Source organism: Arachis hypogaea, chromosome 13, assembly GCF_003086295.3.
Source record: "Arachis hypogaea cultivar Tifrunner chromosome 13, arahy.Tifrunner.gnm2.J5K5, whole genome shotgun sequence".
In the NCBI taxonomy this organism is placed as follows: Eukaryota; Viridiplantae; Streptophyta; class Magnoliopsida; order Fabales; family Fabaceae; genus Arachis; species Arachis hypogaea.
In genome coordinates, this window is record NC_092048.1 from 53447311 (window position 1) to 53463729 (window position 16419).

Sequence of the window (16419 nt, forward strand, 5' to 3'; positions counted from 1 at the left end):
GGACGGAAGTGCCGATCTCCACTATATTATTATGAAGTCGGTGAAGCAAGTATGATAGGACCAGATTGGTAGCCGAGACCACTGAGAAGATCAAACAGATTAGGGCCAGAATCTTAACGGCGAAAAGCTGACAGAAAAGTTATGCAGATTAGAGAAGAAAGCCATTGGAGTTTGAGGTAGGAGATCATGTGTTCTTAAAGGTTACTCCGACAACCGGTATCGGAAGAATGATTAAAACCAAAAAGTTGAATCTGAGATACATTGGGCCGTTTAAAGTTTTGAAGCGAGTCGGGCTAGTGGCATATCAAATAGCCTTGCCGCCATGTTTGTCTAACTTACATGACGTATTCCATGTGTCACAACTCTGTAAGTACACATCGGATGCGGCTCATGTGTTTGAGCCCGAGTTGGTTGAGTTGAAGGAGAACCTGACTTTTCAAGTAACACTGGTGCGGATTGACGACACTAGTGTGAAGGAGTTTCATGGAAAGGAAGTTCTATTGGTCATGGTAGCTTGGAAGAGAGCTGGAGTGGAAGAGCACACCTGGGAGTTAAAGTCGGACATGCGGAAGGATTATCCGGAGTTATTCTCAGGTAATCACTAAATTTTAAGGACAAAATTTCTAATTTGGCGGGGAGAATGTAAGAACCGAAATAATTAACCGATTAATTAACGTAAAATAATAACAAATTAATTGCCCAAAAAATAGGATGAAAATTTAGAAGTCTTAATTTTAAAATTTGGATGTGAGATTTGAATTCAGTAGAATTTTTCGAGTTGGAAAATGTAATTTTATGCGAAAATTTGCGTAAAAATGCGTACCAGTAAATTGGCCGGTAGTAGCGGCTTAAGTCTATCTGGTGCTATGTGAGAGTAATAAAAATGGTAGAAAAACTTAGGAAAATAATTAAAGTTGAAAACCGGGCACTAATTCTTAAGGTTTGGCCCAAATTTGGGCCAAACGGGTAAAAAAAAAACACTAATGGGTTAGACCGGGCCGGGAACAAGTTGGGCCCAAGCCCAACATATGTAGCCCTAATTAATGAGCATTTCAGCTCATTCCATACAGCCAAGAGAGGGAGCACGGTGAGAGTGAGAGTGGAGAGTAAAGAAACAAAAATACTATTCACAATCACCTTCATTTGATCATATGTTGAGCTATAGTGCTCCGATTCGCGTGCCGTTTGTGGCTACGCAAAACTCTTGCTGAGCTTGTCACTTCTAGCTAGGTATTATAGTAAGATTTTCGAAAATCCCTGCCCAGTTCTTAGTCCTTAACAATTTCGAAAATTTGGCTATAGTTGTTGAGTGATTTTTATGATTTTGGGTGTTTAGGTACACTGTAGCACTTCATTTCTATTGGGTTTTGTCCCAATCAACGATGGGTAAGGTAAGCTTGTTCTTAAATTTTGTGAAATTTTGTATTTAGAAACCCTAGGTATTGATTTTTATGAACTAATTGTGTATAGCTTGATAATTGTGATATTGGGAGCAAGTGAAGTTGAGTTGGTGGCTTGGTTGAGCTTGGTTGTGATCAATTGGTGACTTTTGTGCATATTGGAAATCGACCAAGGTATGGTTTCAGTTTTCTCTATATAATATGTAATGTTTCATGAAACATAGGCTAGTGGACCATAGGATAGGTTTGGATTGTTGATCATGTATGATAATTATTGGTGATTGTGATGAAATTGATGAATTATGATGGTGAGTGTTAATGTTTGATGATAAATATTGATGATGATATTGGGTTTTGAATATTGTGGTTGGTGTTGATATTGAATGGTGATGAATGATGTTTACAAAGAGTTAAATTGTGTGAAAATTGTTAAGGTGGAGATGTTGATTTATGAATTGTAGATTTTTGTTGAATTATGGTGGAAAGATTGAGTGAAGCGGATGTTGAGTTGATTAAAGTGCAATGGAATGGTAAAGTATAGTATGTGGTAGTATTTTTGTGATGAAATTGAGTAGGTTTTGGTTTGGTTTGGTTTTGGAATTTGGAAACTAGGAAACTTTGATGATTTTGTGTAAAACTTGATTTTTGACAAAATTTGGCGAGGCATAACTTGGCCTCTAGACCCCTATTTTTATGAAACTAGATTGTTATGAAATTTGGGTTCAAGTGTTTTAAGACATTCGAAGAACGAACAGAAAATGTTTTAAAACAAGAAAGTTATGCGTGTTTAAAATTCGGTGTAAAAATCTAAAATTCTGCAGCTTTAAAATTTTTCCAAGTCTGCTAAAGCTCGCGTATGCGGGTAATGGCTTCTTTCCATCACATCCGCGTACATGGCGCATAGATGCGTACGCGACATGGTCCAATTTTACTTGGATGCGTACGTAGGCACTGCATACGTACACGAACACCCAAATTTCAAGGCATGCGTATGCAGGACAAGGTTTCGCGTACGCGAGACCCCTATTTTGCTGAAAAATTATTTTCTTCACTTTTCAAGGATTCTATAGTCTTCCAAACTCTTTTATCTATGGTTTAAGATTGGTAACTAGTAATTGACACTTGAGACTAATGAGAAAGAGTTTAGAGGGCTTAAATTAGATAAAGATAGTTAATTCTTAGAAGACAGAGACTTAGGTGCAGTATGAATTGTGGGTGAATTAGTCTGAGTGAGTCGGTGGAGAGTTCTTTGATACTGAATGGAGGACACTAATGTGATGATGATCTTATTTTGAGATTGAGAACATTGAGGCTTGAATGTCGAGCATGATGAGACTCAGAATGAGCTGAGAGATTTTTGTTATGAATCATTAACCTATTTTTGAATAATATTGATGAGCTATAGGTATAAGGGTCGGGTTTGTCCCGCTTATGCTGAGTTGTAGGCGTAAGGCGTGGAGTTCGTCCCTCTTACACTGATGTGTGAGGGCTGTGGTGGAAGTCCAAATCACATATTTTTGGTCATAAGAGTGGCCGAGCACTATATCTTAGGGAAAGTGAGCCGAGCACTATATCCCAGGGAGTTTCCATTTATAAACGTGACCGAAAGTGACATTCCCATGGGAATACGTCGGTTTGGTAGTTGAACCGACAATGTGATATCACAGCCAATAGGATAGGCATTCATCATATGCATTTTCTATTTATTTGATTGCTTTATCTACTTGCATCCTATGCCGAATTGTATAACATGCTTAACTGCTTCTTGATTTACTTGCCATATATAGACATTACTTGTGTATTACTTGTATGCAATTTACTTGTATTTTCTATTGGGTTTTGGGAGGTTCGGTAGGCGGTGGCAGTGAGATCGCGTGAAGGTTAGGCTGGTGAAGGCTGTGGGACATCGGTGTTGGTTTAGTTAGAAATTTCCTTAGTTAGATTGCCCCTGTTTTATTATGGTTTGAAGTTATAGTTTTAAATTTAGCATTGCTTTAAGTTTGAATCTTAAGTTTGATGTGAAGTTCTAGGATTGCTTTTGGCATCCCGGAACCTTATATCTTATATTACTGGGCACTGTTACCATATTGAGAACCTCCGGTTCTCAAATCATATATAAAATAAAATTATAAAAAATTAATATATAATTTTAATATTTAAATTTAATAATTTTTTAACTAAATAAACACAAAAATCACATACAGTATAAATTACATATAACAAAATATAACTTCAGCCATAAAAAATATACCTTCAAATTTTTTAGAAATCCTTATGAAGTACGTTATCTAAAAAAAAACTTGCTGTAGTTATTGGAATCAATGTATAATTTAGTTTTTTAAAATCAACAAAATTATTCTAAAAAATTTAACAAAAGTACCAGCAACTATTAACAAGTCATAAAACAAAAGAATGACAAAAGAGACAGCAACCAGATTTCCTTCATCAGTTAATCAACAGAGTTAAATAGTTAATTCAATTGACGACACCACGATGACAGAGAAGCTGAGAAGGTGATGCTACTGTTGATGGTGGCAGCGTTGGAACTCAGAGGGTTATTAGGGTTATTAGGGTTTTCTTCTGAGAGAGAGAGGTAATTAGATAGTGGGTAGCTTTTATATAGGTTTTTAATTTTTTTTTTATTTTTCACCTTTGAAAACTGTCAAAAAATCGACCGGTTTTACTGGTTCACCGGTTAACTGCCGGTTCGACCAGTTTTTTACCAAACGGTTTTTGGCATCACCCGAACCAGCCAGATGACCGGTTCTCGGTTAACCCGGTTGAACTGTCCGGTCTGGTTCGATTTTCAGAACAATGGTCATAGGTGTATCTTGTGCCTTTACGGTTTTAGTTATCGTATGAATGCTTCACGCTTTTCTGTTTTTGTTTTGAGATGAAATTCTTCATCGGGTTTCTCGTATTATTATTATTATTATTATTATTATTATTATTATTATTATTATTATTCCTTTCTATATGTATATATTATCGTATAAGCCTTAGAACTGTCATGGCACTTAGTTATCCCTTGCTTTACGTAATGAGGTAAGGCTTAGGGTAATTAGGGTATTATAATAAGCATTGATTTTCAAAGATTGAGCCAAAAATTTCATTAAAAGTTATTTGAGGCATATTGTTGAACACTTAGCGTGGAAAAGCATAAACAACACAAAATAGCACTAACAAACATTCTTTGCAACACCAATCCAAAATTCAGCACCAATGACATAAAAAATCAGTAGCATTTTGCAATGACTCAGCAAAGTAACAGTCAATCAATCCAAAAAAATTGAAATTCAAACTCAAGAAGCTCTTACGGTAAGTTCAAATATGTATAAACTAACACTAATTCTAATCAGAAAATCCTAATTCTAACTTGAGCTCAACTAACAGCAGCAAATAATCCTAACATAATCAAATTAACACTAGAATCAACATATAACTAATCGTAAATTAACTAAAATAGAGAAGAAAAGGTGATCTGAGAATCTGAGTTGAAGAACAGAGCAAGAACGCAGGAGAGAGGGATGTAGTGGCGCTTACCAGCCGTTGTTGCGTCTGAACACGCTGGAACTAGAGTGGCTCTGTTCTGATTTTGTGACTGGGAATGAGGGAGGCAGGGGAGAGCTAGAGAGCCACACTGAGAGGTTGTGAGGAGAGGAAGAAGATGCTCACAGCTGTGTTTGATGGTAGCTGGCAGCGAGATAAAGAAGCCAGGAGAGACAACGGTGAGCAGCACGAAGGCGGCAAAATGACAGCGAGGGCTAGAGAGAGAATGTGAGGTGAGAGGGTTAAAGAGAGAGAGAGAGAGACATATTCCAATGAGGGGTAAGAGGGTTCACGCTTCAATTTTACGACAGAATTAATGTCAAATTTATCGTCGAAAAAATCCAAAGGTAAACCATTGCAGGTCACCAAAACGTAGCATTTTATTAAGTGGATTTACCATTGAAAAAATCCGAAGGCAAATCCGACCCTAAAAGATGCACCAATTTATTTTTGTTTTCCTCCAATTATTACTAGCGATATTACCGTCAGAAACATAAATCCACCAATAATTATTCAACCTTACGAATTTGACACCTTTACCACCAGTAAATTCGTCGCTACTCTGCGACACTAAATCCAACGGTAAATCTGACTATACTTAGCATTTTTCTTGTAGTGTTAGGACCCTTTTTAACATTAGCCTTTCTCATCAAATTTAATACCTCCTCGTGGAACTCCTTAACTTTACATATTTTTATCCTTGTTTCCACTTACTAAACTTTTTAAGAAACTTCATTTGGTATGATGATGTCACAAACCAGTTCCTCATAATTTTCTCCATCTTCTACTAATTTCAAATTAGCCTTTTTCGTACCTCTTCTAAATCTTTCTAATTCATTCCACCAAATATCAGCATCGTCTGAAAGGTTATAACATGCAAAAATCATAAACCTTTTCATCTCTTTGGTGAAATTTTTGTATTATGTGCTTTAATGCTTGTCTTTTGTGACCATGCATTCTTTACTCTTTTTCCTACATTGTTCATCTTGTAAACATGTGCTGTGCTAAACTCATCTCGGGGTTGAACTTAGAATGAAGAGAATGCAACAAGCTATGTGTCCCCATAGACGGCGCCATTATTCAGAAGTATTTTTGCTCCTCTGAGTTTAGGAGTTATCTGAACAAAATTGTAGAGAGTAGGTTGGAGACATGATGTTGCCACTATCATCCTATTCCGAATTTTCAGTGTCCCGAATTCGTCATTCCCAATGATGGTGGTACACCTTCAAGGACTCCAATGATCAAGTTAGCATAGGTCACGAGAGATACTAAGTTATAGATCATACCTTAGTGCACGTATTTAGAATAGTGCATATATTGTGAGGTTGTGATGTTACAAGCTTCTCTTATGTGAATTGCTCTTTTCATGAGCTACTCTCATCATAAGATACTTAATGCTTTTTGTTGTCTCCTTTCATATGATGCTCTTAGGCCTATATATAGTCAATGTTGTAATATTATCCTTTAATAGTAGAATGATGGTTACAATATAATATTAACCTCATAAAATTAAGTTATTGGGCATTAGAATAAGTTATGAGGAGTTAGTGTCCTCTTTGTAACATATTCTTTGGAATCAGATAGAATACTTAATCATCCAATCGGTTCCTTAGTATTGGGCTTATAGAAATATTCCAGAACAAGCCCCCAAACTCGGTATGTCTTTCTTCCGAGAAAGATTTTGAGTTTCAAATCTTAACCCAAGCGTCTCATTTTTTGAGGTGGAGTTTTTATTTTGCATACTTTTCTTTTAAGTTTAAACTTTAACCATAACTTCTATCAATCGTAGGTTACCACCTCAAATTTTGAGTTTGGGAGTTATATTTTTTAATCAAAGTTTGTATATTGTGATTCTAGGATCAAGAGTCGACGTTTTCATTATTTGAATGTTAAAATAATTTTTTCTTGATTTTTTTTATTTTTTGGTTTCATGGACTTCCCGTAGTGGGTACTCCCAACTCGTAGCTTGTACGCTCGAGCGTCCGAGTTTTTGAGATTCTGACAAAGACATAGCAAAATAAATTCAAGTTATCAGAATCAATATTTATTAAATTTACTATGCGTGAGATAGTAACTCAATCATAAAAATATTGAGTTTACAATAAAGAAATTATTTCTCTTAAAACAATTGCATAATGAATTTTTTTTCATTTTAAGTGTAATCTATCTAAATGAAACTTTTTCTGATCTAAAGTAATTGTTTGGACAATTGAATGATGGATTTTTCTAATTTAGATAAGTTGACTCCTAATTTTTTCAATAAATAATTATTCTAAGATTATTACTTTATTTCTACCACAAGTTTTTATATTATTATTTTTTAAATAATAATATGCTCTAAAATATTTTATAAAAATTTAAATAAAATAAATCATACCTTTATGTATCTAAGTATGAATGTGGTTTGACTTCAAGGAGCTTAGTTAGGATTTTTAACATGAGAATGAGTTTCTATCTTCTGACTTTGTAAACTTCAATCTCTAGGTGTCAAGTTGTATTTTTTGTGATAAATTTGCAAAAAACTTTTTTTTTCTGATTTCTTACTTTACACCTTTTACGTTGTTATTAAGCCTCCAAATCATTGACCATCTAATTAGTTTAGCAATTATAAGCATTTGAAGCATATAGTGATATGGACACAAATTTAAATTTGTAAACCTTTTCATCTCTTTAGTGAAATTTTTGTATTATGCGCTTTAATACTTGTCTTTTGTGACCATGCATTCTTTGCTCTTTTATTTACATTGTTCATCTTGTGAACATGTGTTGTGCTAAACTCATCTCGGGGTAGAACTTAGAATGAAGAGAATGTAACAAGCAACGTATCCACATAGACGACGCTATTGTTCAGATGTGTTTTAGCTCTTTCGAGTTTAGGAGTTATCTGAACAACATTGTAGAGAGTATGTTGGAGACACTATGTTGCAACCATCTTGCTATTCTGAATTTCCAATGTCCTAAATTCGTCATTTCCAATGGTGGGGGTTGCACCTACAAGGACTCCGACGCTCATGTTAGCATGGGTCACGAAAGACACTAAGTTAGAGATCATACCTTAGTGTACATATTTAGAATAGTGTATATATTGTGAGGTTCTAGTGTTACAAGCTTCTCTTATGTGGATTGCTCTTTTCATGAGCTACTCTTATTATAAGTTGTTTTATGACTTTTGTGGTCCTCTTTCATGTGATACTCTTAGTCCTATATATAGTCAATGTTGTAATATTCTCCTTTAATAGTAGAATGATAGTTACAATGTAACAATTAACCTCATAAAATTAAGTTATTAGGCATTAGAATGAGTTATGAGGAGTTTGTGTCCTCTTTGTAACATATTCTTTGGAATCCGAGAGAATACTTAATTATCAAATTGGTTCCTTAGTATTGGGCTCACATAAATATTCCAAAACAAATACAGTTATGAAAAGATAAAAAAATGTAGGTTAGATAAAAGTGCAATAGTGTCATTGATGTCCAAAAAGTCTTTAATTTTTCATAAATCTAACTATGAATTGTCTAGTATTTTCACATTAGTTTTTGAAGGTTTTGTAGGTTTTATGGTGAATTTTGAAGGCACTAATGTCTATGGAAAGAAAGAAAAAACAACAAGTTCCATACTTTAGTAAGCAATTACATAGAATAAGTCTGAAGTACTCAACATATGACAAGGTGTTGTATGTTTTGCATTTAATAGTTTAAGACAGAATTTTACTGTTGAAAATACTCATAGATTTCTGTCGGTAAAAAAATTGAAAATTTCCCAAAAAATTACCAATAAATTACAAGATTTGTCAGTAATTTTGTCAATAAAATTGAAATTTTTATTTGAAACTTATTACCGACGAAAAATTTGTCTGTAATCAGTTAGTAAATCTGTCACAAATTTGAGTTACCCTAACTTAAACAAAATCCCTCGAGCTTCATTCACACACTCGCACACAAGTAAAACAACTCCTCTCTCTGTCGTACGAGCTTCTTCCGTCATTGCTGCTTGTGTCGCACGAGCTCTCTTAGTCACTCTTTGTGTCCCACGAGCTCCCGCTGCCGCCTCTCTCATCTCATTTGCTCCCTTCATCTCTATCGTCACACGTGCTTTGTCCACCGCCACTCTCATCGCATGAGCTTCCGCCACCACCGCCCTCATTGCACCTGCTCCCTCTGGCGCCTCTTCCATCTAATCTCAACTTACTGTCTTAGTTCTTCTCGTAACCATCTCTAATCTTACTCTTTAATTTTTTAAGCTATTTTTAATTAGTGATTTTTTTGTTCTTGATACAATAGAGTGTAAAATGTCATACTTCTGATCTACTGCTCGTGTTTCTGTGCGAATTTCAAGTATACTCTTATTTTGTGATTCTATTCTTCGTGATAAACCTTAGGGCTCAATTTTTCTGTTCCAATTTTAGATTTATCATACTCTGCTTTTGTGCTTTGTGAATCTGTGAGTTTACTCTAGTTTTGATGATTTTTTTTCTGCAGTTGAAGCTTTTTTTACCTAAATTCATTTTGTGAACAAATATGATTTGGAGGAAAATATGACGGTTTTAGCAAAATGGACGAGAGTATTACCAAAGGAAAATATATCGGTAATAGAGAAAAATCTGTCCGAAAATTACCGGCGAAAAAAATATGTTAGTAAATAAATTTCGACGAGGCTTTTACCGATGGACAAAATCTATAAATAATTCCGTCGGTAAGTAAAAATCTGTTTGTAATAAAGACCAAATATGTCTATAAATCCATCTGTAATAAGCAGTTTTCTAGTAGTGTGTGATTACTAATAAGTTGTCCATAAGGTATGATCTAATCACTAATCTTACTCCTAACTGGTTAGTATTTGAATATATGAATGTTTTTTATGCAATTAAATCTGATAGAATAGTGATTTAAAGGGACATAGTATAATAAAAAGAATCTCATATATGTTATCTACATATTTTTGTTGGCCTTATAGACGTCGAAGTGTTGATGAAATTTATTTTGATTATATTGCATATAAGAAAGTTGAATCTTAAACTTTCTTAAATATATTGTGCATTTCTTTCCTTATTGCTACTCAAAGTTGGATTGATATTTCTATGGGTTTCTTACTTGGCTTACTTAGGGTTAGGAAATATAAATATTTCATTATTGTTATTGTGGATAAATATAGTATAATTGTACATTGAGTTGCATGTCAAGATATTAAAGATTTCACATACATTGCTGAGATATTTTTTAAAGAGGTTGATTATGTAATAACTTATGCTAGTTGTTTAGATGATTATATCTTGCATAGTAAGAGTGTTTTGAATAATTATTTTTTAGAAATTGAGTTTCTTTATAATTCGGCAATTTATAATAATGTTGGTTGTTATTCTCTTGAATTTGCGAATGATTTTAATTATTTGACTAGTTTAGATATGATGCATTCACCTTTGAGTGATGTTGTTACCTTAGATGGTGCGTGTAACACTAAAAAGGCTAAATCTATAATATGAAAACTCATAACATAGTTAACAAGAAGGACATCGCTACTATTCAATGGGCAAAGAAGAGCTATCAAAACATAGTTTTTGAACCAGGAGATTGGATTTGGATTTATGAGATGAAAAAAGAGTTTTTTATTGAAAGAAAAAATACACTTGTTCTTAGAAAAGATGGTCCATTCGAAGTGTTGAAAATTATCAATGACAATCCCAACAAGATTAAACTTCTTGATAAGTATTATGGTTTAGTTGTGTCTAGTATATTTAATTTTTCTTTTTTTATATAAGCAGATTTGAGGACGACTCTTCTCAAAGAGGGATAGGATGATACGTCCTCAAAAGGGTATTTCACCATTCTAGAGCCAATGAGCAAAATGAAATCTTATCATGCTCAAGAATTTGATTATTAAAAGAGTTACATAATGCCGGCCTTGAAAATCAAGGAGACTAAGAGTTCGTCTCAAGTACAATTGCATCGACTTAATTGAGGAGTAAGAAATGTGAATTTTCTAAAGTTACTTGAAGTACATATAACCATGAGATGTTCACTAAATCTAGACCATATCTAACTAAGTTGGTTGGATTTAGCTCTGATTCAGAAATTACTTAAGATGCAAGGATTCAGGTGGGAAGAGCTATGTTGTTGCATTATATAGGAATTAAATTCAAATTTATTTAATTAGAATTAAATTTAATTTGTTGTTAGAATTTGTCAAAAAAATTGATTTAGTTTTGATTTTTTAGTAGTATTTTTAGTGTTTAAAATTTAAATCAAATATGATCTAATCTATGAAGATCAAATATGATTTAAATTAATTTGTATATTCTAGGACTTTAAAAATTAAATCTGATTTAAATTAGTCAGGATCAAGTCTAAAATTATATTTTTAGTTTAATTTTAGATTTTATATATAGTTTCATTCTATGAAGATATGACCCAATTTTAGAATGATCAATTACGAGTTTATTTAAACAATAAGACAAGTTATGAAGTTCTTTTATTAATAAATTTTAGAGTACACTACCAAAATAGTACTCAAACATTAGTATTGCTGACAAAACGAACCCTAAAAGATATTAACGAGAAATAAGCTCCTGAAAAAATATGACAAAAAGAACTTGATATTAAATATATGTACTAAAAAATAACTTTAGAGATCACATTTTGATGCAAATTTTTGCAATCATTAATAGAAAAATAAGATCTTTCATTCTTAAAATTTAGTAAATTTTTGTCAAGTGAATTCTTTTTAATTTTTTTTATGAATGATCACTACGTTTTTTTGAAAAATAAAAAGAAAAATATAGAGATTAAATTTTGTTTCAAATTTTTTTTGAACACTTTCTAAATATTTATTCAAATGTTGCCACAAAAATTTAGATCTAATGGATAAGCCGTTTACTAAATATAATTTTTTTATTACTTATAAAAAATATAATATTTATTGGTTCTTTTTGTCTTATTTTCATATCATTCAGGGATTGTTTTGTCGATAAGATCTTTTTAAGGACCTTTTGTCAGCGACTAAATCTTTCAGGTATCGAATTGGTAATTAACCCTAAATTTTATGGGTGCTATAATGTATGAATTTCTATGAGTATTCAAGTAAAGTGAGCGATATGCTTTACTTGTTACACGAAGAAATTGAATGATTTAGCCTAAAGTAACTCTTAGTGTTAGTTCTTTTAATTTTATCCCTTTGATCTAGGTTGTTAATGACATGTTTTTTGAATATCTAATAGAAAAAAAACTCTTCTGATGACCTAAGTTGCTAAAACAAATTTCTTAAAAGTCTAATAAAAAATAATTATTCCAACTATCCTTTTATTTTAATATTTTCATTTTTACTGTGTTTTTCATTTTTTTTATCATTTTTGGTGACTTTAGAGATATTGCCACTGTTGTTGCTGCAACTATAGGGATTGTTTAGTTATTTTACTGTTTTTGACGGACCCATTAGCTTAATTTTTCAATTAGGTAATATTTAAAAATGATAAATTAATTATTAAATTTACCGACGGTAAAAGCGTTGATAAATGTGTCATTCCTTTTTTATAACGTTAAAATTACCGACGGTCTACCTGTCAGTAAATATTAAAATTTTTTTAATTATTTTTTGACGTTAATATTATCGATGGCTTACCCATTGGTATTAATAATTTAGTCTTATGGACGGTCTAGCCATCAATTAAATTAGCTCGGGATTTTTCTAACAAGGTGTTTACCAACATAATTTTACTGACAGTCTAGCCGTCGGCAAAATTAATTACTAATGGTTTTGACATCACAAAGATCAACAGTAATATCAAAATGTATTGTAGTGTATATGTTTTGTTTTATATATTTTTAATACGTCTTTTGTATTTCAACAAATATTTTATACGAATGATTAATTTATTAGTATTTATTTTTCGTGTACATATAACATGTCTGTTTTAACTTTTAAGAGTATAAACTCAAAAGGATTTTATTGAAAAGATAAAATTGTGAACAATATTAAATTATATGAGACTTTTTTTTATATATATAAAATCTTTTATTTTGTACGTTTAACAAGTTTCGTCTTAAAAAAAACCATAAAATTACTTGATTAGAAGAAATTATTCATCATAAAAATAAACTTCAATTAATTAATTTGATACCATATTTTTTCTTAAAATTATTCATTATAAAGATAAAACCAAAAAATATTGTAAATTAATCACGCATATATTTTTAAAATTTTTAAAGAATATAAATAAAGCACGCATTAATAATGAAATTGAAGGAAGTAAGATGCATGATAAGAAGTCGAATGCATGAGATGCTAAGTTTTGTTTAGACAATGACATGACAATGACATGCATATCTCATGGATGGATCCATTCAGAAAACCAGCGGTTTAACAGAGTCTTTTGCGTGTCCCTACACTGCTCAATTTAGCATCAACTATACAGACCCAATTAATTTAGTTGGGGGTACAAATACAAAGTTTTACAATTTTTCTTTCTATAATGTTACTTAGGGTGACAGAAACACACACTGATTCTTCTAGGTTTGCTCGGCACTAGTCTGGTCTGGTATATATTGGTCATAAACTCAACACTTGTTTTCAAAAAATGGAAAATAATTAGGGTAATGAATTCTCTGAACGATTTTTACTCGATAAAATTATTTCGTTAATTGGATCTTGCTTTTAAAAACTCAATTTATTTATAATTATTTTCATTAAACTATATTAAACTTCTATAAAGAGACTAGAAGTCTCTTAAATCTGATTTACTTCTTTGTTAATAAGGACGTGAGGACGTGTTTGGAACAATATTTTAGAATTAAATTAATTTGAATTGAAATTAATTAAATTGAAAATCTAATATTGTACTGTTTAGAATAAATGATAGGAGACCACTTCGATAAAGATACTAAAAATATTTTTTTTTAAAGATGTTTACATGTGTTATGATATTATTGGACATCTTTATTAAACCGGTTAATAATTTATTTTTTAATAAACTAGAATAAAATCGGTTTATTATAGCAATAATAATAAACTCAATTGTCCACACTATAATAGTTAGACCTGATTTGATTCGACCGATTTACATAATCTAAACCGAATTATATTTAAATTTTTGATAAAAAGACAAATATATCCCTGATTTTTATTTTTAAAAAAACAAAAAAAATCATGATCCAGTGAATTATGTTGGTTGGTTCGACCGGATCTAATAACAATTGAGTTTATTGTTATTGTTATAAAAAAATCGATTTTATTTTAGTTTGTTAAAAAATTCAAAAATACCCGATTCATTAATACGTCCAATAATAACAGGACACAGAAGTGTCTTTACAAAAAGACGTTTTACGCGTATTTATGGGAGCATCCTCCTAAATGATATAATAAGATCAGACTTAGAATTGAATTGGAAATCAATTATTATGTCTCGATTATAAATTAATGAGAATAGAATACATTTATGGAACTCTAGTAGGGAGACAACAAAAAATCTAAACAATATAAACAATGGACTGCAGATTTAGTCCAAATACATATAAAAAATAAAAAAAATACTCTATAAATTATTTAAATAAAAAAATTCACTCAGTTATTCCAAAAAAAATAACCATCACAAACTCTAATCTATCAAAGCATTTCACTCCAATACCCTCTTCTCTCCCAGCCAGCCTGCCACCCATATTTATCAATAATCATCCCACTTCACCGTTGCTACTTGGCTTGCCACACACCGCCACTGGCGTCGCTCATCCATAGTGAAAATAACCATCCACTTAAAGATAAAAATAATCATCCGCATACCCAGTAAATTGAATATCCAACATATTTTAATTATATATAAATTAACCCAATCCAATCAAAATAATCATCCACATAACAATTAAAATAATCATCCGTATACCTACTAAAATGACCATCCTAAAACAGCGATGCCGTTCGGGGTTCTGGCCAAACTAGCAACGGACGAAGAAGCCTCGCCGCGAGGTTGGTGAGAGCTTGCCGACAAATGGGGTGCGTGGCGTAGCAATGCCAGGGCCGACGAGTTCAGCGGCGAGGAGTACGACCGTATGGAAAGAGAGACGGCGGTGATTGAAAACGACCCTAGGGTTGACTTCCGGTGCGAGAGAGATAGAGACGAGCCTAGCACAACGAACGCGCGACGGAAAGGATTTGCCGTCTGTGATGATGGCTGCCGGGAGAGTGGCGCGAAAACAGCGGTAGCAGCGTTGGGTTGAGCGCTGGAGGGCGAGGCGTGTCGGGCTGATTGCCAGAGGTGGAGGCGGTGTTGGCGGAAGGCTACGGCAACGTTGTTATGGCCGGCGGAGAGTGCAGCAGTGAGGTGAGGACTCAAAAAGATGACGACGAGTTTTAGACGTTTATTGCAGATTATGGTGAGATTAGGAATAACCGTACATATAGTGTGAATAAATTTAAATACTAATCCTAATTTTTCAAATTTTAAAATTTTAAATTAAATAATTAATTATTAATCTGATTTTTAATTTTAATTTTATTTTATTTTTTAATCCATTGTTTATAATTAGCATGATTTCCTATACTTTCTCTAAATTTAAAAGTAGGATTTTATATTTTTATCTTTTATACTCCAGTTATTACACAATCCTCCATCACCATCAAAGCACCACCAGTCATGGGAGGTTGGCTAGGGAACTGACTCTTCTCCTTACATTAATATCCAAAGAGTAAAACTGAATTATTATGCTGAACAAAATCATTTTGATTCTATTGGAATCCTAAAGAAAATGAGAGAATTTGATGTCGGTTATAAAGTAAACCTTGTAGATATACAAATCAAATTAATTCCAATTCCAAAAATTAGGATCATAATGATAAAGAAAATTTGATAGATGGATGCAATGATTATAAAGGGCCAATATATTTTTTTTCAAGTAACTTTTTTTTAATTTATAAAAAATAAAATTAATTTTATATTTAAATATTTTATGTGAAAAATATTTTTTATTTAATAATTATATTTGGATACAACAATATAATTAAAAGGTACTTATTTATTTATTTATTATATTAAAAATATATTTTTTAAGTAAAAAACCTTTTAAAAAATATAAATTATAACTTAAAAAAAAAAGATATTATCTATTTTTTTAGTATTTTTATTTTTATTACTAAAATTTTACTTAATATATTAAAATATATTTTTTATTGAAAAAAAATCTTTTTCTAACAACTTATTTGCACACAAAGAATCTTAAAGAATTTAATTAGGGAGCCAATTTTTTTTTGGCTAACATCAACCAATTTTTAGTAATTCTAAATTTTTAACTCTCAATTTTAAAGTCCTAGGTACTAAATCTTAAATTTTGTACCTTAAATTTTAACTATAAATCCTAAATTCTCCAAAAATTGAAGGTTAAAAAAATAATATTATAATAAAAAATTAACTAATATTAGGACAAATTAAAACAAATTGGAAGACAAAATTACATAAATCCCCTAAAACAAAAAACATTATGTATATGCCTT

General features: G+C 31.8%; 1 protein-coding gene across 1 annotated transcript; it reads left to right on the forward strand.

Moving 5' to 3' along the window:
- The first annotated feature begins 227 nt into the window (after positions 1-227).
- On the forward strand, positions 228-605 carry LOC112734363 (uncharacterized). The gene has a single exon (XM_025783636.1). The coding sequence runs from the start codon at positions 228-230 to the stop codon at positions 603-605; it is 378 nt and encodes a 125-aa protein (XP_025639421.1).
- Positions 606-16419: the final 15814 nt, after the last annotated feature.